Source organism: Hemiscyllium ocellatum, chromosome 8 (genome assembly GCF_020745735.1).
Source record: "Hemiscyllium ocellatum isolate sHemOce1 chromosome 8, sHemOce1.pat.X.cur, whole genome shotgun sequence".
Taxonomy (NCBI): Eukaryota; Metazoa; Chordata; class Chondrichthyes; order Orectolobiformes; family Hemiscylliidae; genus Hemiscyllium; species Hemiscyllium ocellatum.
The window spans coordinates 28,691,887-28,711,683 of record NC_083408.1 but is presented as its reverse complement, the minus strand read 5'-3'; the positions used below and the strand labels follow the sequence as shown (position 1 = coordinate 28,711,683).

General features: G+C 41.0%; 2 protein-coding genes across 4 annotated transcripts in view; one reads left to right on the top strand and one right to left on the bottom strand.

Annotated features, from left to right (window-relative positions):
* LOC132818041 (neutral alpha-glucosidase C-like) overlaps window positions 1-7,229 on the bottom strand; it is a 125,201-nt gene extending 117,972 nt beyond the window's left edge. The window contains exon 1 of the mRNA XM_060828649.1: window positions 7,094-7,229. Coding sequence (XP_060684632.1) covers window positions 7,094-7,128 — 35 coding nt within the window. The 5' untranslated portion in view covers window positions 7,129-7,229. The remainder of the gene's footprint in view (window positions 1-7,093) is intronic.
* Window positions 7,230-9,576: 2,347 nt separating this feature from the next.
* LOC132818085 (transmembrane protein 87A-like) overlaps window positions 9,577-19,797 on the top strand; it is a 65,339-nt gene continuing 55,118 nt past the window's right edge. Inside the window, exons 1-3 of one of the 3 annotated variants that reach the window (XM_060828748.1) lie at window positions 9,577-9,762; window positions 12,545-12,605; window positions 15,802-15,899. In XM_060828748.1, coding sequence (XP_060684731.1) covers window positions 9,616-9,762; window positions 12,545-12,605; window positions 15,802-15,899 — 306 coding nt within the window. In that variant the 5' untranslated portion in view covers window positions 9,577-9,615. The remainder of the gene's footprint in view (window positions 9,763-12,544; window positions 12,606-15,801; window positions 15,900-19,797) is intronic. The other 2 variants (XM_060828749.1, XM_060828750.1) reach the window with 2 other exon arrangements.

Below are 19,797 nucleotides of genomic sequence, written 5' to 3'. Positions count from 1 at the left end.
ATGTGGTGAACCTCCTCTGCACACCTTCAAAGCCAGTATATCCTTCCTCAAGCAAGGAGACCAGAACTGCTCACAATACTGCAGGTGCAGCCTCACCATCACCTTGTACAAAATTGCAGCAGAACCTCCCTGTTCTTAAATTCAATCTCTCAGCAAGGAATATTCCATTTATCTTCCTGATTACCTGTTGCACCTGCAAATCAACTTTTAGCAATTCATGAATGAGCATTCCTAAGTCCCTCTGCACAACAACATGCTGCAATCTTTCACCATTTAAATAGCACTCTGACCTATCATTTTTACTTCCAAAATAAACAACCTCACATATACCAACATTGCAATCCATCTGCCAGGCCCTTGTCCACTCACTTAACCTATCTAACTTAGATGGTTGGATGATTGGCCATGCTAAATTTCTCATAGTGTTCAGGGATGTGTAGATTAGGTATTTTAGTCAGGGGTAAATGTAGAGTAATAGGGAAGGGGAATGGGTCTGGGTAGGGTACTCTTCAGAGGGTCAGTGTGAACTTGTTGGGCCAAATGCTCTGTTTCCACACTGCAGGGATCCTATGATTCTAGGGATTCGATCATTCTAACTCTCTTTGCACACCCTTCACATCCTCTTGGACAGTTTGCCTTTCCACTCAATTTAATGTCATCAGCAAACTCAGTCTCATTTTCCAAACCATTTATATGCATTATGAACAGTTGCCAGCCCAACACCAACCCCTGCGGCACCCCTCTCACCAAAAATCTCCAACCAAAGAAACACCCTCTTAGCCCAACTCTAGCTTTCTATTGGTTAACCAGTCGTCTATCCATGCTAATTCACTGCAACACCATGCATGCTTATCTTATGGATCAGTCTTTTATGCAGCACCTTATTGAACACTTTCTGTAAATCCAAGTATACAACATCCACCTGTTCCCCTCCATCCACCATGCTTGTTACATCCTCAAAGATTGTCAAACACCACCTTCCCTTCCTGAATCCAAGCTGCATTCGCATGTTGGAACCCTTTCCATCCCAATGTCTCACTATTTCTTCTTTAATGATAGCCTCCAGCATTTTCCTGGAATACAAATGTTAAATTAAGTGGCCGATAGTTACCTGCCTTTTGCCTACACCTTTTTTTAAAACAGCAGCGTGACATTCGCTCTCCTCCAATCCACTGGGACTTGCCCAGAGTCCTATAAATTTTGGTAAATTACCATTAGCGCATCTACTATAGTTTTCACCATTTCTTTCAGCACCTTGTGATCAGGACCAGAGGATTTATCTACTTTTAGACCCTCAAGTCTGCTTAACACCATCCCTTTAGTGATAATAACTGAATTGAGGTCCTCACCTCCCATCATAACCTTAATATCATGTTAGACACATCTTCCACTGTGAAGACTGACACAAAATAGTTAATCAAGGCCTCGGCCATTTCAGCATTACCCAATATTAATTCCCCTTTCTCATCCTGCAAGGGACCTATGTCTACCTTAGCCACCCTTTTCAATTTTATATATTTATAACTGAAAACAGTCTGTAAAGTATTAGAGGACGTAAAAAGGGAAATCACGGAGTTATAACTGAAAAACACAGCTGAGGACCAAAGAAATCAAGCAAATCTACTACACATGGGGGAATTCCAAACCAAGTGTGAGAGAGCATCCCAAGATACCCAGCGCACAGTGTCAGCTAAAGAGGTCACTGAGAAGGAAGTGAGTCAATTAAGAAATAAATGTGCAGGTTCAGTAAAGGTAATGCACCAGGCAGATAGGAGGAAGAAACAGGTAACCTCAAACCACACTAAGTGCCTGCATGAGATTAAGAAATTAAAAGCCGAACTCTCAATCAACAATGCACATATGGGAAAGTCAAAGAGGAAAGAGAAAGATAGGAGATAGACTGGGATGAGCTCAGGAAAGACACGCAGCAATACGCCATTACACGGAGGCTTGGGGTCAGCCCCCACCCTTCCCAGAGAAGTCAACTCTTTCAGCACTCCTGGGGACATCCCCTGTCACAATGAACCCAATTACCACAGACAGACGGACTGCGGGGGAGGGGGAACCACTGATGGCTCAGCAATAACATTCCCCACCACATTTACGGTGGTACAATTTGCAGAAATTGCTAAAACCTTTCCAGATTTGAGCCATGGCTGATCCATTTATATTCTTTGAAAGGGTCAGGCAACAAAAGTTTACATGGGTTGGATGAGAGAAAGGAAGAAAAACTCATTGTAATGTATCTGAGCCAATCAGTGCAGTCTGCAGTCCCAGCCCCACTAAATGCAGGTGATGGAACCATCAACGATATGGAAAAGGTGATCCTAACAGCAATTGGGTAGACGGGTTAAACAAGTGCAGACAAAGGAAAGGGTGACATTTACTGCCTCTGCCAGTTGTTTATGGGTGCATTTTTTGAGACTTAAACAGGGGTCAGTTATCTAAGGCTGACTCAGCTAAGTGGACCAGGAGTTACAGTTTTCCAAGCCACCGAAGAGAGCAGGAAGGCATATATGAATTTCGATCCTGCAGAGCTAAGCCACTATGTGGCATGGGTGCTGGGAAGAATGTCCCATGTGTGGGAGAAAGAAGTTCATGAACTAAACAAGAGTAGAACAGAGAAAGAAGGGAAACTGCTTCCTTTCCGAATCTCCAACCAGGGTCCGGTGTGGATGAATAGAGGGAGAAGGGGAATTCTTATCAAAGGAACCCAGTTCCATCTTACACAGCAACAGGAAGAGACAGGGGGACACAGCAGGGGAACATAGGACAGTATGTGTGAGAATGTAGAGCTCATGTGTAGCTTCACTCACAGCCACAGTGACCAGGGATAAAGGGAGTCACTGTTGGCTGTCTATTTAACAAATGCATTAATTCATTAATCCAGATGATGAAACAGCTTGTGATAGCCACCCAAGGCAAGGTGCAACTGTTTCTGATGGTCCAAACTCACATGCATTTCACAAGTCTCTGTGGTCCCATTGGGACTAACTCTTATTCTTGGATGTGCTGATGGGATTAACAAGATTACAATTCTTTGGTTTCCCTAGCGTCATTCATTGGATATAATCTCCATATCAGATTCTGCCCATGATCATAACAGCCATTTCATCTTCATCTTCACATTTCCTTCATCTTCGTCTTCAAACTTCCTTCACAGGTTACAACCCACTTTGTCCTTACACTTAATTTATTGGTCACGATGACCGCCTCATTTCAGTCTTTTCTGACCACTCCAAGATCATAAACTGAGATTGGAGCCTACCAGGCCTCTAAAACCTGACTTAACATTCCACATGGGGTTCACATTCCTATTCCTTTTAAAACAAAAAGTGGGGGAGGGCTATGTTATATACATTAAATTAGTTCAAAATTATTCAGTAATTAGAAAAAAGATAACAACAAAAACAACCTTGATCTCTCCTCTATGACCACGCGGAACGTAATCAAGATATCGTTGGGATCATCATCATCACTGGAAACAATATACACGTTGTTCTCAGTGCACCATTTTTCCAGGTCTTCCACCTCCCGTCTGTAGTCTGTTTCATTGCCATCTGAGATTCGACCGACTATGGTGGTATCATCAACGAACTTGTAAATGGCTTTAATCTGGTATGTGGCGACGCAGTCATGGGTACACAGTGAGTACAGTAGGGAGCTGAGTATGCATCTCTGGGGGGGCTCCATTGTTGAGTGTTGGTGAGGATGAAATATCGTCCCCAATCTTCACTGATTGTGGCCTGTGGATCAGGAAACTGAGGATCCAGTTGCAGAAAGTGGGGCTTAGTCCAAGATCACTAGTTTAGTAATCACAAGATTACTAGTTTAGTAATCTAGTCTTGAGGCGAGAATAGTGTTGAAGGCTGAACTGCAGTCAATAAGTAGGATTCTTATGTAGCTGTTCTAGGTGTCAAGATGTTTTAGGGAGGAGTGAAGGACAATGATATGACATCTGAATCTATTATTTACTATCTATGCTACTTAACTCTGTGATCTGCCTGTGTTGCTCACAAGACAAAGCTTTTCACTATACCTCGGTACACGTGACTATAAATTCAATTCGATTCAATTCAATAAGTTCCCATGATCTATGCTTTCTCGATCCACAATGGATAACCTGAACTCCATCTGTCATAGTTTTGCCAATTCATCTATACTGTCAAAGCCCTTTTTTAATTTTATGATATTATCTACAAGGTCTACAATGCCGCCTAACTTTACCAAAAATCATACACCACTGGGTTATAGTCCAACAGGTTTATTTGGAACAGCAAGCTTTCAGAGCCCCATTTCTTTGTCAGGCAGCTAGTGAGACTGAATACATTAGACACAGAATTTATATGTAAAGATCAAAGGGTCATCCAACTTATATGAAAGTATTGAACAATGCTAGATAACTATTAATCTGTAAGAATGGAGAAGAGGTTTTAGTTAATTAATATATAAATCCCAGAAAGAAATGGAGAAAGTGTCCATCTGGGAAGAGAAAGCATCCATCTATCTCTCTCTCTCTCTCTCACCATTGTGTGTGAAGAAGTAAAAGAAAATTCCCTATTCTCCCTCAACTTTCTCTTGAAGATGTTCTTATTGCAAATCCTTTATAGATGGGGAAAAAGGAAGACAACCTTCAGAGTCAGTGAAAGTACAAATCCTCAAGCAGTTAGTTAAAAGACTGAGAGTAACTCTATCCACAACCTCATGACATTAACAAAGAATTGGAAGGAGTTGAAAGAAAGCCAAAATGAAACAATTTGCTGATGTTTGTGATCTGGACTGCTTATAGAACTGTGCTATTTTGAATTTTTTTTTCTTTCCCACTCACAATACTTGTGTCTTGTTTATTTACAAATATGTTTGTAAGTAGTCATAGATATGTACATCATCACAGAAACAGACTCTTCGGTCCAACTTGTTCACGCTGACCAGATATCCTAGCCTAGTCCCATTTGCCAGGACTTGGTCCATATCCCACCAAACCCTTCCGAATCTCACACCCATCCAGATGCCTTTGAAATGCTGTAATTGTACAAGCATCCACCACTTCCTCTGGCAGCTCATTCCAAACACGCAGTACTGTCTGTGTAAAAACATTGCCCCCTAGTTCTGAACTCCCCTACCCTAGGGAAAAGACCTTGTCTATTTACCGTACCCAAGTCCTTCATGATTTTATAAACCTCTATAAGGTCACCCCTCAGCCTCCAATGCTCCAGGGAAAACAACTCAAGCCTATTCAGCCTCTCCCTCTAGTTTAAATCCTCCAACCCGGGCAACATCCTTGTTAATCTTTTCTGAACCCTTTCAAGTTTCACAAGGTCCTTCCAATAGGAGGGAAGACTAGAATTGCACACAGTATTCCAGAAGTGGCCTAACCAATGTCTTGTACAGCCACATCATGACCTCCAAACTCCTATCTCTGACCAATAAAAGAAAACATACCAAATGCCTTCTTCACAATCCTATCTACCTGCGAGTCAACTTTCAAGGAACTACGAACCTGCACTCTTTGTTCAGCAACACTCCCCAGGACCTTACCTTATGTGTATAAGTCCTGCTAAGATTTACCTTTCCAAAATGTAGCACCTCACATTTATCTAAATAAAACTCCATCTGCCACTCCTCAGCCCATCTGATCAAGATCCCCTTGTACTCTAAGTTAACCTTCATTGCTGACCACTACACATTCAATTTTGGTGTATTCTCCAAACTTACTAACCATACCTCCTATTGTCACATTCAAATCATTTACATAAAGGATGAAAAGCAGTGGACGTGTAAGCTGATCGTTGAGGCATACCACTGGTCACAAGCCTCCAGTCTGAAAAGCAATCCTCCGCCACCACTCTCTATCTTCTACCCTCGACCCAATTCTATATCCAAATGGCTTGTTCTCTCTGTATCCAAATGGCTAAACAGCTTAGGTCTTTTTTTTGTGAGAGTTAAAAGAATGAGAGTTGATCTTTAGGATACATAAAAGATACAGAGGGCAGCTTGACAGTGTAGATGTTAAAGATACTTCCACTAGTGGGAGAACCTCAAACAAGGGGGATATAGTTAGAGGGGGCACATATTTTATACTGAGGTGCATAGGAATTTATCCTCCCAGAGAGTAATGATTATTTGGAATTCTCTCCTGCAGGGAACTGTGGAAGTTAGATGATTAAAATTGTTTAAAGAGGGCATGGGTAGATTTTTAAAATATCAGGAGTTGAGGGTTATGAGGAGTTGGCATGAAAAAGAAGTTGAAGACAGGGTCAGATCAGCCACAATCTTACTGAATAATGAATTAGGTTTGGGAGTCATAAATGGCCTACTCCTGCTTCTATTTCTTCTGTTTAAGTGTCCACAGTTGCCTGCACAGTTACTCCAAGTAACAAAATTAATTGCTTTATCAGAAACCTATGAACTATCATTCATTTTGATCCGTAGTTAGGTGAGCAACTTCCGTATTCGCTGTTCATAAAACATCTATGAAATCAAGGCAGGAATTTCTGTTTCCATGATACCATGTGACATCACACTTTAGGTAATTCCCCTGCCCTTGCTGTATTAGAATCCATTAACTTGTCAAGTTTCCAAGGACTGCTTTTTACCCACGTTTGTTAGGTTAACATCTTACAGACTCAGAAGGTCTACCACCTGGAAACACAAAGGCACAGATACATGGGAACACCGTCACCTATAAGTTCCCCTCCAAGCCATTCACCCTCCTGATGAGGAAATATATTACCGTTCCTTCACTGTTGTTGGGTAAAAATCAGCGAGTTCCCCTCCTTACAGCACTGTGGGTGTACCTACCTCACAACTACCCAGCTCCGAATGGACAGCAGAGGCTGAAGAAAGCTGCTTCCCACCACTCTGTCAAGGACAATTGGGAACAGGCAATAAATTTTGACTTTGCTTGAAACGCCTACATCCAATGTGAGAGTTTTAAAAATATAACCTTTATCGAGCTGTAGCTATAAAGGTAGATGTTAGGAGTGTTAAAAATAGATCTTGGTTATAAAGCAAAATGAATAAAGCAACAGCCAATCCAAATAAGTGATCTACGTCAGTCAACTTACATATGTTACAGCCTCTTTAATTGTACCTGGTTTCCTCAGTATTTTGAATATTGGACTCCATCTTGCATGTTCTTTGCTAGAAAAGTCTTTCTCCCATGCTGCCAGACTGTCAACATGGAGTGTTTGAACAGGTGGTCTCTTTACAAGAAGACTTATTTTTCCAACGCTCCACTGAGTGCTCACAGGCTTCTCCTCTCTTGGTTTTGACTGCTTTGACCCATCACAAAAAGGGTTTCTGGGAAATGTAGGCTGAATTTAGGTGACTGCAATTTCAAAAATAAACATTATTCATGTCATCAGGAAACCTAATATACCTTAAGCTATTTTGGCTCTTTATAACATAATAATAACTACCAATGATTAGAAGTTATGTTTTGAAGTTGAGATAGGTTGGGGAATATGGAGAGGGACTTGCTCTCCACCATTTCTATTTATCGGCTCCTCATTAAGAAAGGCATTTTTACAATTAAAATAGGGGATATCAACACTGTAAGGTCTTTTCCACTTCAGATATCAAGTATCTGCATACACCACATCATTGGCACAGCAAAGCTCTTTTTAGTCTACCCAAGTCTTGAATTTCAAATTCACACTGCATATTGGAACAATTCAACCAGTCTTTTTTTTCATATGCTATGTTCATTCCTTGGTGCCAATTTTTGGTCAGACGAAAATATTGACAGTTCCCCACTGGCAACTGGACTCAGGCTACCCAAGCATTTAGGCATGCAAATGATAACTAGATAACTTAAAATGTGGTGGCAATGGTCGGATAGGAAGTGGTCAGCTCTGTGCTCATATGCTTCTGCTTAGCTGGGCCAGCCACACTCATTGTTTTGTTTTGTTTCTTCCTTTTTTTGTTCTTTTCAGTAATAGCAGCATGATGGGTCCAGTCTGGAAATCTTTGCTTTGGTGTCATCAGGACAGCTTCAGTAACATTGTCTCATTGCCACTACATAAATCCAGATTGCCACGGAGGAAAGAAAAGACAAACTCTGACCTAACTTTGTTTCAATTATTTCTTTTTATGATTTCAATTAAAAGAATGTCAATTTGTGGCAACTTATGCACATCTCAATGCATTTTTCATAATGCAACTGACAATAAAGTGCTAATCTATTCTATGCAACAGGTCGGTCCACCTGTGAAAACACAAAAAGAAACCCACTGGTCTTTGTAACAGTAACAAACTGCATTTGTATTATATCCTTAGCATAATAAAAACAACCCGATGTGTTTAAGAGCTAAACATGTCACTAAGCCACACAAAAAAAGGAGAGGTTAGATCACTAAAAGCTTGGTCCCTAAGGCTGTTTGTTAGGAGAGTTAGAATCAAAGGCATTCCAGAACATTAGCATGGTGACCACAATTGGGGATTTTCAATAAGCCAGAATTAACTATGTGACCTGCCTGTATAGCTTGCAAGACAAAGCTTTTCACTGTGCCTCAGTACAAGCGACAATAAATTCAATTCATTAGAGAGTGGAGATAAGTATGACAAAGATTGCGATGGGTAAGTATAAGAAGGATGTAGATGCTTTAGAAAGGGTGGAGAGGTTTACCAATATGTTGCCTGGATTGGAGTGTGTTAATTACAAAGCGAGATTAGACAAATTTGGATTATTTTCACCAGAACTGTCAGAGGCTGAGGGGCATATAAAATTATTAAAGGCTTGGATAGTCAGTCTCTTTCCCAGTGGAAAATTCAAATATGGGGAGCATAGATGTGAGGTGAGAGGAGGCAAGTTTAAAGTAGTTGCGCAACAAGTTTTTTTTTACACAGAATGTGATAGCGGTCTGGATCGTGATGTAGGGTAAAAGCAGAAGTGAGCAAAGTTTGAGACATTTAAACAGCGACGTCAACTGGCCGAGAATACGGATCATGTGCAGTTTAGATTAGCATCATGGTCGACACAGACATGGTGGGCCGAACAGCCTGTCCCTTTGCTATACTATTCTGTGCTTAAGTTCTAAGAAAAGTTCTAATTTCCTTATGAATGAATTCGAAAGGAGTTTTAAGATGTTGCAATTTATCCTAGCCCAAAAGCAAACCCCCAGATAAGGAACGAATTTTGTTCTCTCTGAAATTGCTGAATCAATTACACCGCAATTGTAAACTGCGCATACACTATCACCCAACCGAGTGTTGGGAGAAAGGGGTGGGCAGTGATTAGTGGGTCAGACTGAATAAAGTACAAACAAGGAGGAGGAGAACTAATGTATTTCCTCCGAAGGTGAAAAAGACCCACACTCTGACAATCGCTATTTGCTTAACATAAAGCGCTGCGTAACGAAAACAGTAACTTCGGCATGCTTACGGCCGCTCAGCTGAAGTGAGCCCCACCTGTTGGTGGGAGGTCCAGAGGCGACCGTCGCCAGCTGGTAGGGAAAAGGGCGGCTCCTCCCACTGGTGGGCGGTGCCATGGTGGGGCGGGCTCCAGCTGCTGATGGGAATGCCCCGCGTCGTTTGCTCCCCACCTCTTGGTGGGAGGTCTGCAGTGCACGGAGCCGGAGGCGGAAGTGACGTTTTGTGTTGTGGCACTGGGAGATGGCGTTTGATGATTTGGGGGTAAACAGAATGCTGGGCCTACTAATAGGAAACAAATGGTATGCTTGGGTTTGTTTGGCTTTACTCAGCGTTTTCAGGGCCGGTATCGCCGCGGAGGTGTCTAAATGGAGCATTCCTGTTACCGAGGTATGTTAGCAAAAGAATCTGCGCTTACAGGAAGGAGAAGAACGGGCAGGGAGATGCAGTGAAAGGATGTTGGAAAGAAAAGGGAGGGGGAAGGGTGGCGGTTAGTAGTAGGAGGTGAGTGACAAGAGCGTGAGTGTGGCGGAGATTAAGAGTGACGGGAGCTGTATCAGAGTCGGAGTGACTAGAAGTGAGGGGGGAAGGGCTGTTTGAGCGTGATTGGGTGGGTTGGTGAGGAATGGGGGGTGTGAGGGGAAGGAGGAATGGGTAGAGGGATGGCAAGGAAAGGGGACTGGGTTGGCGATGTGTGTGGGCGAATCAGCATATGCCGCCAGATCGGCTAAGTTCCTCCAGAAATTTCTGATTTTGTTTCACATTTTTTCAGCATCTGCAGTGGCTTATCTTATAGGTTGGGTGTTGTGGATGTGCTGAATGGGAATGTATTCCCTATAAATGTATATCTACCAATTCTCTGCAGTGTTTCTGTTTTTTAATGCCATAATGTGAACAACCAACCCAACATATGATTAGTTGAAACTGTCCCAAGGCTGGCTGTCTCTTTGACCTGTGTATAGTTCAGTAGAGATTGATTGATTTATTTTCTGTGAAGTCTGCAGTTTTCCATCACTGGACAGCTAATAGTTTGTTGTAATGTAATTGATGCTGGTGATCAGTGGCGTACCACACTCATGTTTTCTTATCCACAGTCCTAGGAGCAGAAGTACGTCATCAGTCCATTGAATCTGCCCCACCACTTAATGAGATCATGGCTGATCTGATGATTCTTAACTCCCATTTCCTGCTTTTTCCAATAACCCTTGATTCTTCACTGATTAACAATCAAATTCAGCCTTGAATGTATTCAATAACACAGCCTCATCATCCTTCTGCAATAAGTATCTGTCCTCTGAGGGGAGAAATTCCTCCTCATCTCTGTCCCAAATACCCCTTCTGAGACAATGCCCTCTGTCTAAGACTTTACCACAAAGGGAAACAATCTTTCCACATCTACCCTGTCAAGTCCCCTAGGGAATTTGTAAGTTTCAATAAAGTTGCCTCTCATTCTTCGAAATGTCAATGAGTACAGGCCTAATCTACTCAGTCTCTCTTCATAAGAAAGTACTCCCTACTGGTTTCAACCCAGTGAACTTACTCTGGATTCCCTCCAATGCCAGTATATCTTTCCTCAGATGAGGGACTCAAAACTCTTCACAGTATTCTAGCCTTAGTCTGAATAATGCTTTGTGTAGTTTTAACAAAACTTGTCTATTTTCTACTCCATTCCCTTTGAAGTGAAGACCTTGTCTTCTTAAAGTTTCACATTCTATCACCATTTCTGTTTGTATGCCGCTGGATACAGAGCAACCTCGGTAACCCTGACATCAATTTTCCAAATTTTGGATTATCTGAACAAGATCGAAGGTCCTTGTACATGCATTTCAACTGAAGTAGGGAAATTCTATTCCTCATCTATGTAATGCATAATTTTGTAAATTTGAACAGGAATATAGATGCAAGTATGCTTTCATAAATAATTAACTTCAAATATATACTTGAGACTTGACGTAAAAGTTAAGTCTTGCACTTTTTATAAAAAGGCTCTCTGATACTTATTCTCCCAGAGGACAAAAGTTTGTGATGTGAACGCACAAGAACAACATATGTGCAAGCTTGAGCTGTGCGCTTGAACAGCAAGATTCCCTCTTAATATTGACTTGCTTCATTTTGCAAACCCAACAATTTTTTTTCCTCAGTTCATTCTCCAGTGAGTTAAGTCAAAAAATGTGCTCGCACTTTTCATTTCTATTGCTTTTTCCTCCCATTATCCTATGATAACTCTTTTTTTTCCCCCAAACAAAAAGTAGTTCAATTTTTTTCAGCTGACAAAATTTTAAAATTGATGAGAGGACAGAAACTGAGTCAGCGAAAAAATCTTCCCTCTCTCATGTTTCCCCTGTATTTTGTGCCCCTCACTCTGTCTCCAAGGGCTTGGTGGTTGCTGAGGGAGGGAGGGATTGGTTAGTCTGGACGGCAGGATGACGCCAAACAGAAAGATGCCAGCTGCTGTCGAGGACTGGTATAAAACTGAGGAAAATGTCAGCGAAAAATTTCACAGATTTCACTCAAGCTGTAGCCAAAAAGTGATTTTATTTGTAAAATATCATGAATTCTAAAGCAATATCCAGTGTTTATACACATTTTATCGATTTGAGTGAAATAAAAACTCTGTAAACATGGCTTCCTTTGTTTACGATCAGATCAGTTATCCAAGCAATCAGTAATTCAAACAAAATATTCTCCACCGTCTCATTCGGATAATCAAGGTTGTTCTGTACTTACAAAATGAGAACACACCTGAAAACTTATAACTGCTTTTAATAGAATGTGATCTGTATATTATTCCACGAAACTACAGTGAGTGTGTTTGATTTAATTCATTAATCTTGACTGAATATTTTGTTCAATATTTATTTAAATGCATACTCCAACAAACAATAACATAACTACAATGCAAATCTTTGGCATTGCTCACATTGAGTCAATATGCCATTTTAGAATGGGAGAATTACATTTTATAACTGAATGTTACTCTGGTTTGAATTGCCTCAAATGGACAGGTTTTGGAAATGCTAATAAACTAAAAATTGTTTTACGTTACTTTGTTAGCTATTTTAGGATTTTATTGTACTGGCATGCATGCAGTCATGGTTGAAAACTTTTTTCAAGTCTCAAATTTCACTGATCATATTGAATTAAACTTTGTCTTTGCTTCATTTTGCTTCAGCTCAATTCTAATTATACATTCAGGAAGACTCTTTTCAATGGCAGCACTATTTTTTTAAAATGTAAGTAATGGTTTTTGTATAAATTGTGTATGAATTGCTGGTAGGAGGCAACAGGAATGTGTGATGTTGGAAGGTGGAGATGGTGAGGAGTTCATTACTGTTGAATTCCCCCGAAAGCTGATCCACAATTTTATAATGGACAATGCTCAAAAGACTTGGTTGATGTTTTACTGCCAAGGAAAGAACTTGACATCCCTCTCATTGGTTGGAGACTGAGGTATTGTCATAGTGCCATAATGACCTTCCCATATCTCTTGCCTAAAACATTAAATGTGCCCCATAGTCATTATAGCGTCAATAAATAGGAACAGCTAATTGTTGTTTGCCTTCTCTAACCATCACACAGTTTTGTATATCACCATCAAATCTTTCCCCATTTTTCCTTTAACCAGAAGAAAGATGCCAACTTCTCTAACTTAACCTTTTACTACTGCACTCATCCCAAGACCATTCTGGTAAATCTCCTGTTACACTTTTTTGAAGGACTTCATTCTTGTTAAAATGTGATGAAAACTGGATATCATACTGTAGTGATGCCAGCCCAAACATGTATTTGAAGTTTATTGATTAACTGCGCTGCAAAGCCACTAACCGGACAGACTAGAAAAACCCACTATCACCTGCATCCTGATTTTACTCTGGCTGATAATTCTGATGGTCCACATAATTCTACTGAACAGAAAGCAACCTAGTTGCCCCTTAGGAAAATTATCTTTTTGCAGTATTAGTACTGCAGTTTTGTTTTAGTTTTACCCATTCATTTGATATGGATGTGACTGTCTTTTATAGCTATTCCTAATTGTTCTGGAACTGAATTGCTTGCTAGGCTCACTTCAGAGGCCGTTAACAGTCAAGTCTGGAGTTGCATGTAAGCCAGTGTTTGCATGGTCTCCTTAGGCTAGCTTTGAATTCAATAAAATGTACAATTAAACTTTTACCATCTGCTTTGGTGGGATTTGAACCTATGATCCCAGAATATTAGCTTGTGATTGTCTATTACAATTCCAGTGACATTAACTCTACATCACCATCTTCCCACACAATTATGAACTTTTATGATTTCACTACGGATAAAACAGGAAATTTTGGTTTTTAATGTCTTGTAAATATGGGCAGTATTTACCCTTGATCTTGGTGATCAGCTGCCTTCTTAAACTGCTTGCACCTTTAAAAGGAGGAAAAGGTCTTTCAGCTACTCAAATCTATTCCACCATTCTAGATCATTTACCTCCACGCCATTTTCCTGCACTATCCCTATATTTAGAGGAAGGTTTGGATAATCTCTTGATATATGTAAACAAATTTTATAAGGAAGATGATCTTTTAAAGACAAAAGAGGCATGGATAGTCTTTAATACATTTTAAAAGTCCAATGGTTATTCAGTAGGAGAATATATAATCAAATTTGAAAGATTACATACACAAGATTGACAGAATTTCAACTGAAAATGACAGATTCAGTGCTTGTCTTTGCTATGCCAGAAGTTGAAAGTGGATAGACACTTCATATTAACTGGAGTTAGATTTTCTGACAACACCTTAGTTTTACATCAAGTGTACGAAGTCTTAAAAAAATTTTGAGCAAAACTTCATTCTCAGTGGTATGCATGTTCAAAATCGGGCATTCAATAGCTACGCAATGAGTGGAGGATTCGATGGTGGCAGAGCTACCTAGATATAGGCTCTAAATGTCTACACAAAGGGAGAGTCAGAACAAGAAGGGTAAGAACAGAAATATACTTGGCAATTATAATAGATGATAGGAACTAGGGACTGATAACACCTGAATGAATTCCAAGAATATTAAACCTGGTATTTCATATGGTGCCTCAAAATATCATTATACAATGAGTTATCCTAAATTTCTGTGGATTTTATGAAAAAGAAATGTCAGTTTGAATGAGATGACCGTATGTATCTGATGTTAGCAATAAGGGGTAGTTGCTGTTGTGCTGCCAGTAAGAATATTTTCTTGGGCTAATAGGGATGATTAGTATGCTGCCATGCCATTTCCTTTGTCATTATCCACAATCCCATGTACCATTTATATTTGTGATTGATTCAATTACTAATCATAATTCTGAAGTACAGTTGAGTTCAGCACAACAGTGAACAGCCATTGCTCCATGACTACATGTTACAAAGACCGACTTTGTCCACAATTGAGAAAATATGCAACTAATGCTGTTGGCCTGCCTCTCATAGAACATAGAAAAATACAGCGCAGTACAGGCCCTTTGGCCCTCGATGTTGCGCCGATCCAAGCCCGCTAAACCTACACTAGCCCACTATCATCTATATGCCTATCCAATGCCCATTTAAATGCCCATAAAGAGGGAGAGACCACCACTGCTCCTGGCAGGGCATTCTATGAACTCACGACTGGCTGAGTAAAAAATCTACCCCTAACATCTGTCCTATACCTATCACCCCTTAATTTAAAGCTATGCCCCCTCATAATAGTTGACTCCATACGTGGAAAAAGGTTCTCAGGTCAACCCTATCTAAACCCCTAATCATCTTGTACACCTCTATCAAGTCACCCCTAAACCTTCTTGTCTCCAATGAAAACAGTTCCAAGTGCCTCAGCCTTTCCTCATACGATCTTCCTACCATACCAGGCAACATCCTGGTAAACCTCCTCTGCACCCGTTCCAGTGCCTCCATCCACATCCTTCCTATAGTATGGCGACCAAAACTGCACACAATACTCCAGATGCGGCCGCACCAGAGTCTTATACAACTGCAACATGACCTCAGGACTCCGGAACTCAATTCCTCCACCAATAAAAGCCAGTACGCCATATGCCTTCTTCACAGCACAGCACAGCTCCTCTAAACTTTTTTCTTCCTGTGGCAGTAATAGCCCAATAGCCCTGATGTTGTTTAAATTATTAATATTTTCCACCAGGTATGAATAGGAAATCAATTGCATGTTTATATTGATAGCTTATAAAAGATGAGAGAGTACCTGCTGAGTTTAACAGGATGTAGCACATACAGGTCAAACCTGCTGAGTGCAGTGTTCTGTGTATGTTACCTTAAGTGACGTAAGGCTTAGTGACAAGAATGAACACTGTTGTGAGATTGTGGGTCTCTTGTACTGATCTTTCAAAGCCTTTGTAAATGTTTCTAGAAATAACATTATGCTGCTATCCCCACATTTACTCATTCCTTCTTTTGTTCTTGCATCTAGTTCTTGATGGGAAGAATACGTGTGATCCCTCATTGACTTTTAACATTTCATGGTACCTCAGGTATTCACACTGCTACAATGAAGTCTTCAACATGCCAGTAAGTCTACTTTGCAGTAATTTAGACAGAGAAGTCCATACCTTTGGTCATGTATTACAATCTCAATTTTTTGTGTGGTCTCTCCTTGACAATCACATGCATTTTATTAATGTTACTATGAAAAGTGCTGTGTAAAGGCTACGATTTAACAGGAAGAAGGGAAAAATAAGAGATGATTGTTGTACTTTAATGGAGCTCTTTTATTGGCTTGGAATATTACCCTGTGGTATCATGATCTTGAATTTTCTAAAAAGTAACAAGAGGGAACATGTATAAGTCCCACTTTAAGTACATTCCTTTCGATTTAGTCCTCATGTGGGGAATTGACAAATCTGGTTGAGATGGGGATGTGAAATCATAAGCTACAGATTTTCACTGGTGCCATATTTATCAGAATTGCTGCAATAATGTGAAATGTATTCTGTATTAGTGACGTTGACTGTTTGAAGATTGTTGTCAGAGTTACAGTGCTCAAGTTAATACAACTTCCCCTGTTGTCAGTAATAGGGAAGTTATTAGAATCTGTCATTGATTAGCTTACTTATTCCAATTGCTTGGTCACACTACCCCAGAGAGTACCAGCACGGTTTTGTTAGGTGCATGAAAGTTCGAACTAACTAGAATTTGTTTCAAGGAGACAGTTGAGGTAATATATGTAGACATTATCTGTTAGGTCCCAGAACTCAATCAATAGGATTATGTACAGGAGGTAATTTGGAAAAATCAGAGTGCATGGAATTGGAGGGTACTAATAGATTTGCTGGAATTTTTTTCATTCATGGATTATGGATGGCAGCATATATTGCATTGAACCAAGTGGCTTGTGTAGCATTCAGGGAATTGTTAAGAGTCAAACCACATTTCTGTGGGTCTGGAATCAATTTAGGCCAGAGCAGGTAAGTACAGCAGATTTTCTTCCCTAAAAGATATTAGTGAATGAAATCGGTATTTACAACAATCGACTGTGCTTGCATAATAGCCATTTGAGTAGTTTTTTTATCACCAGATTTTTGTTGTTGATTCAAATTTTACCATCTCCCATGTTAGGTTTCTAAAAGAGGACATTAGTCTGGATCTTTGGATAACTAGTGCAGTGACATTGCCACTACACCACTACCTTCTCACAGTTTTAGAGATATAAACTGGGTATAAAAATAGGTATAGGAAATATGACAAATGGTGTTCCTCAGAGATCTGTTCTGGACATCATTAATTCTTCGTATTGATGATATAGTAGAGACTGAATATCCATGTTATCAAGTGAGGGACAGTAAATAGTCTATGTGGGATCAGGAAATTTCAAAGGGATGTTGATTGATCAAACGAGTCGCAATATTATAGCGAAACACAAGATTGTCCATTTTGCTTTCAAGACAGAGAAATGCTATAATTTTCTGAATGTTGAGAAACTTTGAAAAACAAAGGTATTTAAGAGTTCAAGCTCTCAAATCACTAAAACCAGATGGACGTTTATAAAAAGGCACTCTGTCAGCCTTTCCTCAAAAAGGAATATAAAAGCGCAGAGGTGATGTTTCAGTTGTGTAGAGTCTTGTCAGTTTTTGACACCAGATGCCAAGAAGGAACAAGGTGATGCCAGTACTTTGCAGAATAGATTTTAGAAATGATACATGCATTTTGTTTGTGTACAGGTTATTCTGCTATAACGCACGTTTTGTTAACGCGAATTCACTGTAATGTGATTGATGAATTGGGGCACGTTCTAAAACGCAAATTTTAAAATGTGTGTTGGCTGTGATGTGATTACATTACCAACGCTTTTAAGTGCTGTTCCTAAAGCACAATTTTTCTATAATATGGGGTTGTGCAAGAATGCAACCATCACATTATAGAAGAACTACCTGTATTGAAGATTGAGTACTGATTTGATGAAAGTTCAAAAATTTGATGAGATTGAGGAAGGGAAACTACTTCTTCCATCAAGGAAATCCTGAACAAGGGAAACATTTTACAAGTAAAGCTAGGCTGTTGGGACCAAACTCAATGAGAACCTTTCATGCAATGGGTAGTGGAAATTTGAAATTAGTTATTTCTGCTGTCCTCCCTAACCATCTGTCATTGCTGTAAATGCTGTGGGACAGTTCATTCCAGTTCAAGACCGAGTTAGTTTTTCTTCATTAGGTTTTCTGGAGGAAAGGTGGGAACAATGGAGTTTTAAGTAAAGTCATGGCTCCATGCATCCTCATTACATTATAAGAACAACTTTGTTTTAAATAGTAGAACATATCTTCACAGTGGAACTTTTTAATCCACCAGTTGTGGGGCAGAATAAATGTGGGAGCAAAATACTTTTTGTGGCATGATTTAAAATATAATTTTAAAAGAAGCAAGAGAACCATGATGAAGTCTGTCTCTTTCAGCCTCTGCCAGTGTTCTGACAATCTAATAGGAAGTAGCACTGTATTTTGCATAGGTAAAAACAATGATTGCAGATGCTAGAAACCAGATTCTGGATTAGTGTTGCTGGAAGAGCACAGCAGTTCAGGCAGCATCTGAGGAGCAGTAAAATCAACGTTTCAGGCAAAAGCCCTTCATCAGGAATACAGGCAGAGAGCCTGAAGGGTGGAGAGACAAACTAGAGGAGGGTGGGGGTGGGGAGAAAGTAGCATAGAGTACAATAGGTGAGTGGGGGAGGGGATGAAGGTGATAGGTCAGAGGGGTAGGATGGAGTGGATAGGTGGAAAAGAAGATAGGCAGGTAGGACAAGTCACGGGGACAGTGCTGAGCTGGAAGTTTGGAACTAGGGGGAGGTGGGGGAAGGAGAAATGAGGAAACTGTTGAAGTCCACATTGAAGCCCTGGGGTTGAAGTGTTCCAAGGCAGAAGATGAGGCGTTCTTTCTTCAGGCATCTGGTGGTGAGGGAGCGGCGGTGAAGGAGGCCCAGGACCTCCATGTCCTCGGCAGAGCAGGAGGGGGAGTTGAAATGTTGGGCCACAGGGCGGTATGGTTGATTGGTGCGGGTGTACCGGAGATGTTCCCTAAAGCGCTCTGCTAGGAGTCTCCCCAATGTAGAGGAGACCGCATTGGGAGCAACGGATACAGTAAATGATATTGGTGGATGTACAGGTAAAACTTTGACAAAGACCGTCCCCACCATGACTACCTGGTCAGGTCCACGCCCCCCCCCCCCCCCCCAACCCACTCTCCCATCCTGGCACCCTCCCTTGCCACCGCAGGAATTGCAAAACCTGTGCCCACATCTCCTCCCTCACCTCCATCCAAGGCCCTAAAGGAGTCTTCCACATCCATCAAAGTTTTACCTGCACATCCACCAATATCATTTATTGTATCCGTTGCTCCCATTGCGGTCTCCTCTACATTGGGGAGACTGGACGCCTCCTAGCAGAGTGCTTTAGGGAACATCTCCGGGACACCCGCACCAATCAACCACACCGCCCTGTGGCCCAACATTTCAACTCCCCCTCCTGCTCTGCCGAGGACATGGAGGTCCTGGGCCTCCTTCACTGCCGCTTCCTCACCACTAGATGCCTGGAGGAAGAACGCCTCATCTTCTGCCTCAGCACTTCAACCCCAGGGCTTCAATGTGGACTTCAACAGTTTCCTCATTTCTCCTTCCCCCACCTCCCCCTAGTTCCAAACTTCCAACTCAGCACTGTCCCCATGACTTGTCCTACCTGCCTATCTTCTCTTCCACTTATCCACTCCACCCTCTTTTTCCCCCCCCACCACCTGACCTATCACGTTCATCCCTTTCCCCACTCACCTATTGTACTTTATGCTACTTTCTCCCCACCCCCACCCTCCTCTCACTTATCTCTCCACCCTTCAGGCTCTCTGCCTGTATTCCTGATGAAGGGCTTTTGCCTGAAACGTCGATTTTACTGCTCCTCGGATGCTGCCTGAACTGCTGTGCTCTTCC